The sequence below is a fragment of the Camelus bactrianus genome, chromosome 4, assembly GCF_048773025.1.
Source record: "Camelus bactrianus isolate YW-2024 breed Bactrian camel chromosome 4, ASM4877302v1, whole genome shotgun sequence".
Taxonomy (NCBI): domain Eukaryota; kingdom Metazoa; phylum Chordata; class Mammalia; order Artiodactyla; family Camelidae; genus Camelus; species Camelus bactrianus.
The window spans coordinates 71,132,698-71,150,033 of record NC_133542.1 but is presented as its reverse complement, the minus strand read 5'-3'; the positions used below and the strand labels follow the sequence as shown (position 1 = coordinate 71,150,033).

General features: G+C 52.9%; 1 protein-coding gene and 1 long non-coding RNA gene across 2 annotated transcripts; one reads left to right on the top strand and one right to left on the bottom strand.

The window, feature by feature from the left end:
* The first annotated feature begins 91 nt into the window (after nt 1–91).
* GOLGA2 (golgin A2) lies at nt 92–16,902 on the top strand. The gene is made up of 27 exons (XM_010951182.3): nt 92–248; nt 1,750–1,872; nt 2,815–2,895; nt 5,766–5,882; nt 6,162–6,205; nt 6,340–6,403; nt 6,819–6,875; nt 7,074–7,154; nt 7,962–8,000; nt 8,274–8,336; nt 8,426–8,519; nt 8,609–8,715; nt 9,744–9,802; nt 10,120–10,261; nt 11,701–11,787; nt 11,895–12,002; nt 12,193–12,280; nt 12,653–12,990; nt 13,298–13,411; nt 14,018–14,263; nt 14,346–14,421; nt 14,657–14,745; nt 14,996–15,214; nt 15,300–15,402; nt 15,514–15,620; nt 15,691–15,844; nt 15,928–16,902. The coding sequence occupies exons 1-27, from the start codon at nt 201–203 to the stop codon at nt 16,143–16,145; spliced, it is 3,066 nt and encodes a 1,021-aa protein (XP_010949484.1). The 5' UTR covers nt 92–200; the 3' UTR covers nt 16,146–16,902.
* LOC141577501 (uncharacterized) lies at nt 4,444–8,673 on the bottom strand. The gene is made up of 3 exons (XR_012506568.1): nt 8,536–8,673; nt 8,160–8,267; nt 4,444–5,279 (listed from the first exon to the last, which is right to left on the bottom strand). It is a non-coding gene; the product is annotated as an uncharacterized LOC141577501 (long non-coding RNA).
* Nucleotides 16,903–17,336: the final 434 nt, after the last annotated feature.

Genomic DNA, 17,336 nt, shown 5'->3' with positions numbered 1-17,336 from the left:
TCCCTTTCATCTTTCCCATCGACCAATGGGGTTGTAGAATTTAGGCCACGCCCACACCACACCGCTGCTGCCTAGAACTGCCCTGGTCCCTCCTTTTCTGGCTCAGTCGCACAGCGGCGCGGTGGCTGCCGGAAGCAGCTCCGCAGTGGTTGCCGGGATCGTGCTGATGTGGCCCTCCCCTTCCCCCTCCCCGTCCCGGGATGTCGGAAGAAACCCGACAGAGCAAATTGGCTGCGGCCAAGAAAAAGGTAAAATGTGCGGGGTCGCGGCTCCCTGACCCAGCCCGAGACCCCTCCGACGGCCGGGCCATGGCCAGAGTCCGTGCTGCCTCTGAGGCACACGGGGCGAGCCCCTCGGCGCCCTTTGGCGCCCCTCCCTCAAAAGTATTCTCAGCTAGTCCCGCCCCCCCGCAACCCAGCCCCCGCTTTTACTTGTCACCCTCGGGCGACTTTGGGCAGGTGACCCCCGGGACTCCCCGCTCCAGGCTCGGCCCTCGCCTCCTGCCGCCCAGAACCGGATCTCCTGGGCTCCCTGGGCTCCCTGGGCTCCCTGTGCTCCCGGTCTCCAAGGACCTCGGTCCTGGCCTTGCGCTCCCTTCCCCCACCGCGGAGCGGCGACTCGGGCGTCAGTAGGGAGGAGTGGAATGTAGTTACGTCATTATCCGCCTTGGAACTGTCATTACCGCCACGAGCCCCGTGTTTGATCTTACGACCCAGTCCCCTAGTGTTTTCACACCTTTTCCAGTTTCTCTAGTCGCGGCACAAATTTAGGTGGAAGGGGCCTCGCGACTGTGGGACCTAGGTTGGATCTAGGTTTCAGGCTCCCTTACTCTGTAGACTGTACCCCATCATTAGATGTCGATAGTGTAAAAAAGCCTACACTTCACCAATGATCTCAAAACATTGACAATATCTCTGGGTGGCAATGGGGAGAATATGCTTTGTTTAGTTTGTTTTTCTCCCAGGTTTCTGTCCAGAGAGACTTTCACATTTTAAATAAGAATTTTCTACCTTACAGTCTAATTCCCTATGATTCTGAGACCAGAGTGCCCCTCATTCAGTGCTCTTTGGAGTTCTGTGGAACAGATCCTGGGAAATTGAACTTCACAGCTGGGAATCTTTCCCAAATCATCGTCTCAACATGGGGTGCCCTGAGTGCCACAGGATAAATATGGGCCTGAAGCATCCGTTTTGCTCGGTTCTATTATAAGAGAAAAGGCCTTTTATATTAATGTACTTAGGGATGACATTTGGATAGATTTGTAAGATTATAATAGACTTCTCTCTGAAATGGCGTTTGGATTGTCCTCTTTCTGTTAACATTCCCACATTCGCTAGGGGTGTGTCTTCACTGCCTTCTGCCATTAGGATACATTGATGTAAAAGTTTCAGAAGTACTGGTGTGCAGCTCTAACAGATGTGTGAGAGGGACCCCTGATGTCTGATTAAATGTTTACTTTTCCACCTCTGCCTCTGGTTTTGCCCCCTGGCAACTGCTGATTGATGTCATAACCCCAGAACTCAGAGTCAGAAGAATAAGTTTAAATTACCTATTGTCCATTATTGCTTTTCTCCTTCTCTAGCCATGTTACCAATTCATTTCTTAAGTCGTTGAGAATTACAACACCTTGTAGGGTTGTTGTGGCATTAAATCAGATGGCAATTAGAAGAGGAATTTGTAAACTGTAAAGTAGGATGTGAATACCTGGGGGCTTATAGTTCTCATGAGACTTACTTCTCCTTTTTGCAGTTAAGAGAATATCAGCAGAAGAACAGCCCTGGTGTTCCTGCAGGAGCTAAGAAAAAAAGAAAGATTAAGAATGGCAGTAGCCCTGAGGCAACCACTTCTGGTGGTTGTCCCTCGCCTAAGGATGTAAGTCTTGGCTAGCCAGTTTCCGGGGATGGGGTACTCAGGGGACGGCAGAGGGTAGTGGTTAAGATTGTGAAAGAAATATCAGGTATTGGTTAAGAATTCTGGATTTGAATACTACCTTCTGCCTCTGCTGGAGATGTGGTTTTGGGCAAATTACTTAAGCTCTTTGGGTCTCTGTTTCCACATTGGTAAAATTGGGGTAATACTGTTATGAAGTTTACACTTATGAAGTTTAAATGAGATTTTTGTTTTTATACTAATCCCTTAATACAGGGCCTGGTGCAGAGTAAACATTCAGTAAGGAGTGGTTGCTGTTTGACTTACTGCTCAGGTGATCTCCCTCACCCCCAGCCTCAAGGGGCAGCCACTTGCCTTCAGTCTCTCCATTAGAAGCACCAGCAGAGCCACAGGGTGTGGTGAGGAGAGCCCCCGCCCCTTGAATTAGGAGACCATCTGAGTTTCAAGGTCATCTCTGCCACCAGCTTGCTGGGTGGCCTCAGGAAAATCGCTTCCTCCCCTGAGCCCCAGTTTCATCTGTAAGATGATACTGTTGGATCAGATCATTGTCTTTCAAACTTATTTTTTAGCTATAGTCCCTTTTGTTCAAGCAGACCCTTATTCTGAAATCTGGTTTAAATAATTCGGACCTGAAGGTCTAAGGAGCTAGTAAGAGCTGCATTGTTTATCTAAGGAGCTATGTGACTGCATTGTTCAGGGGACTTTTCCCCTTCTGTTTGTTTACATGGATTTCTGCCTCTGGCAAGGCAACAAGTGGCTGTTTGAAAAGCTGGCACAGGCCGTGGTATTGATCCCTTTCTGTCTTCTCCAGCATTCCATTGCCCTGAACCCACCTCTTCTTCCTTCCCTGACTTTCTTGCCTCTCTCTAAGCCACTTTTCTCTTTCTCCCCTTGCCCTTATTTTCCCCTTTTCGCCTCCTGTAGATTCAGGACATTCTGAAGGTGCTGGTGTCCGACCTTAACCGCTCCAATGGGGTAGCGATCCCCCCATTGGACAAATGGAAGGTGAGGCAGTGCCGAGACCCCCCTCTCTGGCTTGCTCCCTCCCAGCTCTGCATGCCCTGAGGCTTCTCTGGTTTGGGGGATACTTTGCCTCTGGCTTATTTTATGTTGCTTTCATTAACCCTTGGCTTGTTCATGTCTGCTTTTTCACCTGCTTGGTTGGTTGGGTTTTTTTTCTCCCTCCCACCCCCATATCTTTTATCATCTTGGAGAAGGTGAGATGCTCCTTGGAGGTTAAAGGTAATTTGGGAATAGCTTCCAGAGCAGGTGTATGAGATTTGGGCTTTTTGAGCCTCAGGTTTGAGTGCTCCATGGTGCTATCACACTAGGAGAGGTTAAATAAAACCAAACCTTCAGGTCTTGCCCCCTGGGCATCTGTCCCCAAAACACCAGTAGACCACATAGCAGTGTGTGATCTTTTTTGAGTTGATCAGTTCACTTTGGTTTGGGAGTAGGGAATGTAGGGTTAAGAGTTTGCATTATAGTTACAAGGACTGAGGGTTGTTTTTTTTTTAGTGGAACTAACTGTAAAGGATGTGAGATTAACCAAACACATGAGTGATCAGGACATTCTGCCCTTACTCTCTTTTAAAAATCAACTGGACACTTAAACATATTCAGTGGGCTCTTGAGAGCAGAGGCACATTCGTTGCTAGGTGCTGGAGAAAACAGGTGAAGGAAGCAAGGTAGAATGTGGCAACATTTCAAATGCTCAACTGAGGCAGAGGTTGGTTCTAAACGGACTTGAGGCTGGAGGGGGTGGCATTTGAGGCTGGTTAGTCATAGAGGTGGGTAACAATCATCCATATTGAGGGTAGGGGAAATGGGAGTCCCAGGCAGAGGGTGTAATACAGGTAATGCCAGGGTTATGAGCTCACAGAGTACTTCCCAGAAAGGCGAGGAGCCTGGGGTGCACTGGACTAGGAGATGACCTTCTCTGGACATGATGTTGGCACTTCCTCCTTTAATTAACTTCCTCAGGGGACACCTTCCAGGCCACAGGAGTGGGGCTGGAATGGGGCTAGGTCCTGTTGGAGATGGGCAGGGGAAGAGGGACTGGGACGGGGCACTGTTGGCTGGTGTTACAGTCTTTCAGTCATCAGGACTGCTCACGCCCAGTCGGTCGGGTCTGTCCAGGTGCTATGACTCACCTTGTCTGCTCAGAGGAGACGCTGTGAGTGGCACCAGGAGGGGAGCACAGGCCAGCAGGAGTCCTGAAGCCCTGAGTCTGCACTCATGTTCTAAGGTTCTGGGTCCACATCCTTCTGCTTTCCTGGAAATGAAGACCCAGAGTCCCATACTCCCTTCTTGTTTTAAAATTCTCTCTACATCAATAACTATTTCCCACTGAAGTTTTCCACTCTAGTTTTGCAGGCCTGTGATGGCAGTATCCTGGGCAGAGCTGATGGTATTTCTAGAAATGAGGACTAAAAAATGGCAAAAAAAAATTTTTTTTAATGGAATGAGACATTTGAGGGGAATGGACAGTGATTTTTAAAATTCCATACTTAGCTTTATGACTCAAAATTATGAAATAAGTTGGTTGCTCACAGAATAGGCATGTTATGTATATTTAAGTCCTCAGAAAAATACTTTTTTCCCCTTCTGAGCTTTCTTGTTTCTAATGCTAGGGATCAGTGGGCACCCAAGATGCCAGGAGGGACCCAGGCATCTGGCCAGGGCCCATGGCTAAGAGTGTGCTCCACTCCCCCGAAGTCTCATGCCTAGCCAGCTGGTTAGGTTCAGTGGTACAGGTTGGCAAGGCAACACCAGGTTCCAGGGTCAAAGGTCACAGCATGGACAGTAACCACACAAACAGCTTGATTTATCTTCAGCTCCTCCAGGTTCCATAACAGTTGCTCTAAAGAGGGCAGTGGATTTGGGTTTCCAGAGGCCAGGTTTGAGGGGTCCAGAGAGCAGGCAGCTCTTTCCCGCAGGAGAGGTGCAGCCTCTTCTTCTGGACCTAGCTTTGCTGGCCAGGCCTTGGCTCCCTAGCGCTCTTCCCTCGTCAGTCTTTAGCTTATCAACCCTCTTCCCCATTTCTTTTCCCATCTGTCCTGTTGAACATTAAATCTCTAGAGCCGGAGGCTAGGACTGAGTGTCAGGCCTGAGCCTGGAGAGAAGCTGAGTGGGGCTCTGGCCAGCAAGTGGGTCCATTCAGGGAAGAGGGAGTGTCTCCACGGCTCCTGGTCCTCAATCCCATGATTGTTTCCCAGGCTGCTGAGAGTCAGAGGGTAGACATCTTATGTCTGGTTTCTCAGCTTGTTTCTTGGTTGGGTGGGTGTTTGGAGCTAGGAGGTTAGGGTGGGGCAGTGGCCATGGTTTTCTTTTTACCTCCAGGAGCAGGGAGAGGCTTCTTGGTGGACAGCTTCTTTCCCAGAAAGGACCTGAATCAGTTGGGGAAACACAGCCAGTGGTTGGAGGAAGGAAGGGATGGAGAGCAAGAGGGGAAAGAGGGAACAGGCAGGTAGCTCTCCTCCTTCATCACTGCCGCCTTCTGCCCGGCAGGGGCTCAGGGTGAGGGTCACTGTGAGGCACAGGCTGGCTTTCTGGAAGAGCAGTGCCTTCCTTCTCCGACTTGGCACACCTTCCTTCTACCTGCTGTGGCTGCCGCAGGGTAGCCTGTTCCTGTCTTTTGCTGAGCTCCAGGGTGAACGAGGCTGTTTGTGTTCACAAAGACCATCCAGAAGGCTGCAGAGTGGCCCGCTGTCTGGGCGAGCCATAGCCACACCCCAGAGTGGCTCTCAGCATGTGTGACTGTCACTCCAACTGCAGCGACACTTGTCCTACCCGCTCTGTACCCCTGCATTCATGGCAGCAAGGCGCCTTTTTTCCTGCATGTCCCCCTAACCCCCTGCTCTGTTCTGTGACAGGCGCCCAAAGACCACGCTGCTCCTGTTTCACCATCTGCTGATGACACCATGTCACCTGGCGGTGTCACTTCCCCCAGTGCTAGTCCCCCCCGTGTCACTAGCATGGCATCAACTCAGGTTTGTGCCTCTTCCCCCTGTGCCCACTGCCCCACCATGTTTTCAGCCCTCCTCCTTCCCGGAGGATTGTACCTCCTGTGGATCCATTCCCCTTTCTTCAGGCAGCTTGTGCCTAGAGCCTTGGTGCCTTCCCGAGGACTGGGATGGGGGAGGTCAACACCAGGTGTTCCTTAAGGTTCAAGGAGATGGAAGGTTGTTGGAATGAGCTTGGCTCGCCCTGCCCTTGAATGGTTCTTACCAGAAATTGAATGACTGCCTCATACATTTCTTCCTGAACAGAACCATGATGTTGAAAATGGTCCTCTTACCATGGATGAAAGCACGTGAGTATCTCCCGTGGGGGGCAGCAATCCCTCGGCCACTGCCCATGAACCCCCTCTTTCCCATTGAGCCTACTGCACCCCTGACTCCTGTGTTCTTTTTTTTTTTTTTTTTTGACTCCTGTGTTCATCTCCAGATCTTTCTCATCCACCGAGAGCCTGCGACAACTATCTCAGCAGCTCAACGGGCTTGTATCTGAGGTACCCCAAAAATGAAGCCCAGATGGGGCTAGAGACGGAAGGAAAATAGGACAGAAAGAAACTGAGGCAGAGATTCCCAAGAGGGAGGGAAGATCCTGGGACTGGACAGCTTGGCTGGATAATGTTTAGCTAGTCATTACTTCTTGGAGTCTCCTTGCTGAAGCTGTACATATGAAGAGGTTGGACCACGAGATTGGTTCCATCATTTTATCCTGCTGATGAGAACTGCTTGGGAGGGGAGGGACAAGGGGGAGTTAAGAACCAGGAGAAGCTGGCACAAAGGGGTTAAGGGGGGAGGAGGGGGCCAAGTTAGGCAGAAAGGAAAGTGTTGCCAGTTGATGCGGACGATGTTGGAGGGTTTAGGCCTTGAGGGGGACAGAGAATGTCTCCATGTGAGCCCTTTCATCTCTCCTAGTCTACATCTTACATCAATGGGGAGGGCCTATCATCTCATAATATAAAGGAACTGGAGGTAAGTGGGCCTGGACCGTGGCCCAGTGACCCTGCAGGCCAGTCACCGCCCTCACCCCACCTCCTCCCACAGTGGGGGCTGGGTGCCCCACTGCCAGCTGAGACAGCCCAGACACCCCCCAACCCTAATGATTGCTCTCTCTACCTCTTCCCCCATCCCTCTTCCAACTCCTCCTCCTCCTCTCTGCATGCGCCTCAGAGCCGGTACCAAGAACTATCAGTAGCCTTGGACTCCAGCAATCTAAAAAACAAACAACTCAGTAGCAAGATAGAGGAATTGGTAAGAGTCCAGTGTTGTCCTCTGATTCCACGCTGCCAATCTGGGGCTCTAGTTTCACCTTGGGGCTCTAAAGAAAGGGGCTGGGGGCCCCTGATGCCAAGGGAGAATGGGGTGCCGGGGGGCCTAGGTCTCAGCTGGAGGGACCCCGGAGCACGGGGCACGCAGCATGGCTCTCTCTGTGGCTGCTCTCTTTGCCTGCTCTGTTCTCCAGACACCCCTGCTTGAATCCTCTCTGTACTCGCCCCGGGTCTCTCACCTCTAGGGGAAGCACTAGTTGACTGGTATGTTCCAGGCCTGACTCAGCCCTTGATTTGCTCCGACTTTGACCTTGGACAGGTCACCTCTCCTCCCTGGGCTTTAGTTTCCCGAGGAAATAGAATTTGAGGGTGTCCAAGGTCCCTTTTAGCTCAAAAAATCAAAGATTTAAAGATCCTTTTCATTCCGGTATCCCTGCTGTTAAGAACAGAACCTGGCCTGCGGTGTGTGCTCAGTAAACATCCATTGAGCATATGCACCCTTCCAGATCGTGAGCTGGCGGAGGGTGGGCTTTCCCATCTCAGACTTCATTTCTAGGGGTTTATGTCATTGTCTTTTCAAGGGCATTGGATTCAGACTCATTTCTGTAGCTGTGAGCAAACGCCCCCTAAGACCCAAAGTCTCTTGGCTTGAGAAGAGTTCATCTGTTCATGTCCCTATGAACTCTCCCTTTTAAACCCATTCCTGGTCCCTGGTCATCCCCTCTCCTTGGTCTGAGGATCGTGGGAGAGGGGGACAACCTTAGTCACCTTCGTTTGCCTCTCTCCACAGAAACAAGAGAACCAAGAGGCTTTGGATCAACTTGAAAAGGTAACGTGATTTCTTCGTCTGATCATCACGTGGCTGATGAGTTTGGGGGAGGATTCAGATGTAGAGGCCCATTCTCCTCTTGTCTGCTTGCAGTCTGGAGAAATAGAGGGCTTACTCCCTGCTCCATCCCCAACCCCAACTACCTGGGCAGCTAATTACCTGTTCTCATTGGTGGGCCTGTCCTGGGCCAGTGGTGGCATTCTGGGGGCATGTCCTTTGCTGTTCCATCTCTCCCTCCTCCCAGTAAGAGCTGTTTCTTCTCTCTTCCTGCAGGAGAAGAAGGGATTTGAGCAAAAGCTTGCGAAGGAACAAGGGGCTCTAAGAGAACAGCTGCAGGTTCGTGGACTGTACCAGGTTCCCTCACGTCCCCTAGGAAACATTGCTTTTCTGCTTTTTTCACCACTTGTTTGGCCTTTCTCCCAAAGGTCCACATTCAAACTATTGGGATTCTAGTGTCTGAGAAGTCAGAATTACAGTCAGCTCTGGCTCACACCCAACAGGCAGCCAGACAAAAAGCAGGTGGGAATCCTCTCACCCTTCAGCCAGGCGTGCTGGCAGGCCTTCAGTGGGATTCCTTCTTTGGGCTTCACTTCTAACCGTTGTTTCAGGAGAGTCGGAGGATCTCGCTAACCGCCTGCAGTCTTCCAGGCAGCGCGTGGGAGAGCTGGAGCGGACGCTCTCTGCCATCTCCGCGCAGCAAAAGCAGGCCGACAGGGTGAGCCCAGCAGCCCGCCCATCCCCTGGAGGTGCGGTAGAGCGGGAGGGAGCCTAAAGGTCCTTTCTACGGGATGGAAGGGAAGATACTTAGAGAGCAGCACTGGCCATTTCTCAGTGCTTTCAAGTTGTGTGGTTGTTAGAACCAAGCTGGACCTGAGTTGGTTGCTGTGGGCTAGTTAGGGGGCGAGGGGGCTACTGTCTAGCGTGAGCACTGGATGCAGAGTCCCGAGCCTGAGTGCCAGCCTTGCCCTTAACTGGCTGTGGGCCCTGGCCCAAGTGCTAGGTGTTTGGGCTGTGAAGGTGCAGAACAGCATTTTTAATCTGCTACCATGCTAAACTAAAAAGGAGAGCAGTACCTGTGTGTAATATATAAGACATGTTGGAAGGATTCATAAAAACCCAGGGGAGAGGAACAGTGACATGGCTAAGAGACATGTCACTTCTGTACCTTCTGGGTTTTGGGCTATGTAAGTGTGCTATCCACTCAAAAAATGAACAAAAGGTTACAATAGAATTTACCGCCCCTCCATATCTGCGTCCCCTACCCAGGGAGAAAACATGTTTAAACAATCAAACAGACCTGGATGTTCAATCCCAGCTCTGTCTAAGTGATTTTAGGCAAGCGACTTAACTTCTAGTACTCCGTGTCATTCACCTGTAAAATGGAGGTAGTAATAGTAACTGCCTCCCACGGTGATTTTGAGGATAAAATGGGATTGTTGGCTGAGAAAGTGCTCAAAAAAGTTTCAGACGTGGTGATGACAGTAGTAATAACAGTGGTAGTGTTATCCGCTGTCCCTGGGCCTGTTAGCCAGCTGTGGGTTAGGCCTCTCCACTGCCTCTTCCACCCTTCCCGAGTCCCTGTTAAAACCAAATGAGAACATGAACTTGGAAGTGCTTTGAAAAAATGTGAAGTGTGACAGCAGGTGAGGACATGTCGCTGGGAGTGATTACTGTTGCTGCTGTCGGTCTGCAAGCTGCACCTTCCACCTGCCCCATCCTGACCTTGCTTTTCTGTGTTTGCAGAGCAACAAAGAATTAACCAAGGAGCGAGATGCCCTCAAGCTGGAGTTATACAAGCACAAGTAGGATGGGGGAGGTCGGGGAGGGCTGGGGGGGCCTCTGGGGGATGGGCTGGGAAGTAGGGGGATCCAAGGGATCATGGCAAGGTGGTACAGGTTTGGACTTGTGCAGAGTCTGACTCTGTCCCAGCTGTGCCATCGACTTATGCTGTGGCCTTAGGTGACTAATGTCCTCTCTGGCCTGCCACTTGTGACTCTTGAGCCCGGGGTCCCTTCCAAAGTGACTGTTCTGTCATTCTGTGGCCAAGGTGGTGGGTTGATCACCAGAGCGATCCTTCCTGTTCCTTACTCATGCCTCCCTCCGCTGCCTCTGGCCATAGCAAAAACAATGAGGACCTGAAGCAGCAGAACTTGGAGCTGGAGGAGAAGCTGCGGGTCATGGTGAGCGAGAAGGCGGCCATACAGCTGGGGACAGATGAGCTGCAGAAGAAGCTGGAGATGTCGGAGCTGCTGCTGCAGCAGGTGGGACTCGAGGCCTGGGGGATGCTGGCTCCACATGGTGGGCCAGGACCTCCCAGATCATTGTGGGTGGCCTCCGGCCACAGGCTAGAGAACTTGGATCCTTGTTCTGATCCTGCCAAAGAATCTTCCAGAGATAGGAGAAAAATTGGGGCCCTGCCCAGACGTCTGGAATCAGAATCTCAGGGATAGGGGCTTTTTTTTTTTAAACTCTTTAAAGCATTCTGGTTGAAAACCATTGTTTTCTGGGTGACTGTCACAAGACCAGCCACGGGTCTGTTTCCTTCCTCTCAGCGGCCAAGCCTCCAGGCAGACAGGGTGCCCAAGTCAGAGAGCCTCCTCTTGAGTTTCTCTGCATGCACAGCAATTCTCTGCCTTCATAAAACATCCTTCCACTGGGGTCTTTGGTTCCAGAACAACATGGGAAACGTTTAATCTCTTTCCCAAAAGAGACCTTCAGATACTTTGCAAGGGAGTATGTGATTCCCCTGTCCATTCTAAGATTATTACTGAGCTAAACAGCCCCAGCTCCTTCAGCTATTTCTCATGCAACCTGTTACCTTCCTGACTTCTTTCTCCTGGATGTGACCTGATCTGTCAGGGCTTCCCTTGTGATCAGGCCACCAGTGTGAAATGTGGGTCTCCAAATTTGGTCTGGCCTGGCAGCAGACAGAGCTTATTACCTCCTCTCTTGTCCTCCCATTTACCTGTCCACCAGGGCAATCTTTGTGCCCATTCCTGTGATGGGCAGTCGAATAAATGGCTTACTCAAGATATAAAAAGTTAGAGCTTAAGGTTGCTCTGAAGTTCATCTGAACAGACGGCTGTTCACTTACCAGCTTTGATTCAATGACCCATTTCTAGGAGCAGCACCAGTGTGTAGCCCTATTTATTATAGCCATCTAAAAGGCCATCGATAAGGGTATGGACACAGCAGGCTGTATATGTTGGGCTACTATGTAACTTACAGAACTAAATGTATCTTGTTTGCAGCAAAGTGAAATTAACTTGCAGAACCATGTGTGATACCGCCCCATGATAGCACAGCTGCAGCGTGTTTGTATACCTATGGAAAAGGCTCTGGAAGGATACACACAGATTGGGGTGATTGGGAAGCTAGAGGAAGGGTTGGGAGAACTTTGAACACTTGCTGTTTTAATTGTTTATAATGAGTATTTAGGGGGCAGGTATAGCTCAGTGGTAGAGTGTGTGCCGAGCATGCCCAAAGTCCTGAGTTCGATCCCTGGCACCTCTATTTAACAAAAAAACTACTTAAAAAAAACCCCTAATTATAATGAGTATTTAGTAAAAATAAAGCCTGTGGTACTAATAATATTAGGACAACCCTGAGTTGTACGTTGATGCTAGCTCAGACCCTTTTAGGGGGCATTGCATGGAACACCCTGGGCTCCCCGGATCTAACCTCATTTTTCACCATCCAGTTTTCTAATCAACCTACGCATGGTAGCAGCGAGCAGTTACAGCAGGCCCTGGAAGACCGGGCACAGCTGGAGACCCACGTGCAGCTGGTGAGGCTTTGCAGAGGGAGAGGTGTGGATGGAGGATGACCCCAGGTGTCCAGGAGCAGGTGAGGCCCAGTGACAGCCCCTGCTAACTTCTGCGCCCTCTCCTGTAGCTGAAAGATTCACTGCAGCAGCTGAAGATGGAGAGAGACCTGTACGTGGCAAATATGAAAGAAGAAAACGCCATCTGGCAGCAGAAGATGGAACAAATGTCAGAGCAGGTGAGATGTGACCTTCAACCCCTCATCTGAGATAGGTCACTTGATCTTCCTGGGCATCTGTAAACTGGGGATCATGCCACTTGCTGTGCACAGGCAGAGGCGGAAGTGTATCTCTTGAGGTGGGGGTGGAGAGGGCGATGGTCGCTGGGCTGTTCCTTCATCCCCCTCTGCCCCTCTGTGCTTCGAGCAGGTGTGCAAGTTGAGGGAAGAAAAGGAGCACAGCATGAGTCAGGTGCAGGAGCTGGAGGCCAGCTTGGCTGAACTGAGGAGCCAGATGGGTAAGCTGGGGCGGGGCGTCTGGGAGCAGGATTGGTGTCGGGGCTGGTGAGGGTGGCTTAGAATGGAGGTGGGTGGGTGGAAGGGCACTGTGGCCCAGGGAGAGAGGTCCGTACCGGGAGTTGGCAAGTCTTGCAGTCTCTCTGAGCCTGAGTGTCCCTATCTGCACAAGAGGGGTGGAGTCCCCACTGTCCCCCTTCCCAAGTCATCTTGAGCATAAAGATGTAAAGAACTCCATTTGAAAGTGTCTTGAAACATTGAGCCAGGAAGCCAAGATGTGGGGTGGGGAGGCTGAGTTAGGAGCTGTGGACCAAGAAGAGGGAGTTTTGGGGACTGCAGAGCTGAGAGGCCCTGACAGTGTGCTCCCTTCTCAGCTGCGTGCCCACCCCAGGAGTCCCCAGAAGGGCCCTCGGAAGCAGAACAACTGCTTCAAGAGGAGGCCGAGCAGCTACATAAGGAGCTGGAGAGCCTGGCAGGGCAGCTGAAGGAACAGGTGAAAGACAATGAAAGTCTAAGTCGCCTGAATCAGGAGCAAGAGCAGCGGCTGCTGGAGCTGGAGCGGGCAGCTGAGGAGTGGGGGGACCAGGCGGAGGAGCGCAAGCAGATTCTGGAGAGCATGCAGAATGACCGCACCACCATCAGCCGCGCGCTCTCCCAGAACCGCGAGCTCAAGGAGCAGCTGGCCGAGCTGCAGAATGGATTTGTCAGGCTGGTGCGCAGCCCTGCCCGGCCAGCCTGCCCTCCTCCCTGGCCAAGTCCTTTGGGGCGGGGCAAGACACCTGACCCCTCTGGGCCTTTGTCTTCCCACCTGTACAATGGGTGTGGTATGGACCTTCCATGAAACGGTGCCCACGAAGGCACGCTGTGACCTAGAGAGCCCTGTTTGGAGGGATGAGACGGGGAGGGGGAAGATTTTCCCACCTGCCTCCACCCCTCCCTGAGCTGTGGGATGCGGACACCCAGTTCTGGGGTCTCCAGCTGTATTGGGTGGCCACTGCTGATTGTTTCTCTCTGTCCAGACCAATGAGAATATGGAGATTACCTGCGCGCTGCAGTCAGAGCAGCACGTCAAGAAGGAGCTGGCCAAGAAGCTGAGTCAGCTACAGGAGAAGTTGGCGGAACTGAAGGAGAAGGTAACCCTTGCCCCAGCCAGAAGGGCTAGGAGACAGGCACCAGCCTCTGGCGAGGGAGAGGCCAGAACTAATGACCCCAGAGTCCTTCAGAGCCCATAACTGCTTGCTGTCCCCTGGCCTCTGACTTTCACACTTGGGTAGCTCTGGGCCATAGGTGGTCATCCCTGCTAGAGGCATCGAGCCCCTAATTAGAGGGGAAGAGAGTATGATCGCCAGCCGCTTGGGTTCAGCCCTGGTATCTAATCTTGCATCTTTAAGCCCCAGTTTCCCTAACCTAAGAGGGAGGTTAGCACTTACATTAAAAAGGAGGTGTTGAGGATTAAATGAGAATCATGCATGTAAAGCATTAGGCATTCAGTGTGCAGATGTTGGCTGCCTCTGTTTTTCCACCCATCTGTGACCTGAAGTTAAGATAGAAGCTTGTTCTGCCGTGTGAAGCTGAGTGAAGGCGGCATGTGGCTCTGGGGGAGGCAGGCAGTCACTTAGGCCACGGAGCAAGCAAGCCAGGGGCCTGGCCGGCCAGCAGAGCCCCAACGTCCCCAGTGTGTGGGCTCAAAATCTGGAAGCAAACTGCCACCCGACCTCACTCCTAGAGTCTTCCCACAGGTGGAGGCAAAGAACCAGGAGGCTCAGGGGCTGGAACAGCAGAGGGACCAGTACCTGAACCACCTGCAGCAGTACGTGGCTGCCTACCAGCAGCACGTGGCCGCCTACCAGCAGCTGGCCTCTGAGAAGGAGCTGCTGCACAAGCAGGTGCTGCTGCAGACCCAGCTCATGGACCGGCTGCAGCACGAGGAGGTACAAGACAAGATGGCGATGGAGATGGCCCACCAGGCATTGCAGGAGACCCAGGTGAGGGAATTTGAGTCCTGGGCTCCTGAGAGGGGAGGCCTGCAACCTGTGTCCCTCCTCACTCCCTTTCCCGGCCCCTTAGGGGCTCCTGGAAGCTGCCAACCAGGAGAACCAGCAGCTACAGGCCCAGCTGAAAATCATAGCTGCACCCGGGGAAGGTAAGTGGGATGGCCCAGGAGAACACCTGGCCCAAGGAGGAGGGGGACTTTTGGCAGCATGGAATTGAGTTAGAAGAGACCTTAAAGACAGTGAATCCTTTTCCTCCAGTGACTGGCCAGCCCAGGGTTGCACAGGGAGGTGGGGGCGGGGGGGCAGAGCTGGGCCCTGAGCTTTCTTACCGGCCTGCTCCACCTCCCTTGGGTTGTCTGAGGACCCCCTGGCTGCCCCTGACAGGAGATGGACCAGACAGCGAGGAGCAGGATGAGGAGGCTCCCCGGCCAAAACTGAGCATGCCGGAGGACCTGGAGAGCCGAGAGGCCATGGTGAGCTGACCTCCCACTCCTTCTGTCTCACCTCCCGCCTTCCCTCTGCCTGTGGTTCCTCTCAGATACTCTTTGTGGTTTCCCTCCCTCTGACTTCTCTGGACCCACAACCTTCCCTGGGAGCCAGTCAGACACCATGCCATCCTTGAACCACAGGCATGCCCACCAAGGCCTGGAGATGGGGAGCTTCTCTGCCTCTTGCTGGTCCTGAGCACCCCTATGAAAGCACATGCACAACTTTTGCCCGCAGGTGGCATTCTGTAACTCGGCCTTAGCCAGTGCTGAAGAAGAGAAGGCGCGGCTTCGTGAGCAGCTGAAGGAGCAGAAGCTTCGCTGCCAGCGCCTGGCTCACCTAGCCAACCCATCCCAGGATGGAGTGGAGAAGGAGGCCCAAGCCCCCGGGACCAGGGAGGGCAGTGTGCCTGCAGAAACCCACCAGGCCCTCCAGGAGGCCATGGACAAGCTGCAGGTGAGCAAGTCACCCCTGATGGGGGCCAGGAAGGGTGGGGGCTTTATAGGCACTGCGGAGCCCTGACCCCGCTGTTTGGCTGTAGGGCCAATTTACAAAGATTATGCAGGAGAAAGTGGATCTGAAGGAGCGGGTCGAGGAGCTAGAACATCGCTGCATCCAGCTCTCGGGAGAGACAGACACTATTGGTGAGCGGGGAGGCCAGGGCCCGGAGTGGGAGGTGGGGGTGGGGGTGCACTGTGTGCTGGGTCAGGAGAGTCCCGCATCTGAGCCCTGTCCATCCTTCCTGTTCCCCGCAGGAGAGTACATTGCTCTTTATCAGAATCAGAGGGCAGTGCTGCAGGAGCGGCACCGGAAGAAGGAGGAGTACATTAGCCGGCTGGCTCAGGACAAGGAGGAGATGAAGGTAGCAGGATTTTTCTGACCATCTCTGTGGATGGGGGTGGGGCAGGGCTGCTAAGTGCCTCTCCCTCCAGGTGAAGCTGCTGGAGCTCCAGGAACTGGTGTCACGCTTGATGGGTGAGCGTAATGAATGTTACGGCAAGTTCCTGGCTGCCCAGAACCCTGCTGGGGAGCCCACTACAGCACCTTCAGCCCCCCAGGAGCTTGGCACTACTGACAACCAGGGTGGTGAGTAGAGACCTCGGGGGGGCTTGGGGGGTGGGCAGAGAAGAGCTGGCAGGTCACTCAGCCCTGTCTCTCTCTCTCCAAAGGTCTCCGGGAGGTGAGCCTTGTGGACAACATGGAGCCCACCCAAGGGCAGGCCCTGGTGGGCCAGACTGCTCCTGAGAACCTCACTGCACAGCAGATCATGCAGCTGCTGCGTGAGATCCAGAACCCACGGGAGTACCCAGGCTTGGGCAGCAATTCCTGCATTCCTTTCTTCTACCGGGCGGACGAGAATGACCAGGTGAAGATCACCGTGGTCTAAATGCCTGACGCTAGCAGGCAACAACCAGAGACATGGGGTCAGGGGCTCTGCCTCCACCCATCCCTGCCACCCTGTCACTCCTTCCCACCCCTCCTTCCCAGTCACCCTTTATCCCTAAACTAGCAAGCAATCCCCTGAAAAGGGGTGTAAGCCCCCTCTCTAATGAGGGGGGACAAATAGGTGCAGACCCCTGGCCATTTGGGCTGTGTCTTCATCTCTGGGCTATTAATAGTTCCAGAAAAACTGAGCCAGAGAGGCTCAAAAAAGGCAGTTTATTTAGGAGGCTGCCCTTCTCAGGGAGCAAGGGCTCCCTGGTGGCCTCCTCACCCCCACCAAGCAGTCCTTCATTCAGAGGGGCTCATGCATCCTCTATTCAGAGGCACTTTGGGGCACAAGTGCCCCCACCTTGTTCAGCTAGACAACTGGACAGTACTCGCACAGGCCTTGGGACAATTGGGGCAAACCCAGGCCAGGCAAGGACATAAGCTGGTGGCGGAGTGGGCTCCCTCCCCAGTGTTTATACTGTAACTGTGTAACATTTTGTATATTCTGGAGGTAGAGCAGCCCCCTGTATCATAGTTGAGGTTGGAGCTGGTAAATGGGGAGGAGGTTCTATTAAATATTTGGGGCTGGGGAAACTTATTTATTGATAGTATAGGAGAGAGAGAGGAGGTGGAGGCGGGGACGGGTTTGTTCCCGGGTGATTCGACTCCTGTTTGTTTCACTTTTTATTTCAGAATAAATGGATTTAGCCATACTGCTTGTCCTTGCATGTTCCTTTTTTCCGTCGCTGGGTCCTGGAGTCTGTGACCAGGGCACTGAACAGGGAGTGGGTCCTGCCAGCAGAGGGCAGGCTTCCGGTTGTGCTGAGCCTCAGTGTGTCTGAGCATTCCACTGGTGCTGTTAAGAGTTCTTCCAAGGCCTGTCACCTGCATGCTGCTTGGTAAAGCCTGGGGGATCCCAGGGGACTTGCCGTGGGGCTTTCAGGAGCAGTCCTGCCCTAATGGCTGAGAGATTCAGAAGCCTGAGCTAATCCCAGGGAGGGAAAGCGGGGTGACACAGCCCCATGAAGGCTGAGTGCTGGTCCAGGTGTTTTCCATTCCATCACCTTGCGCCTCCGGTGGCCTATTTGATCCGTCCCTCCACACTGCCTGCCTGGCCACAGCCCCATATACTCCCTCCAGGCTGAGT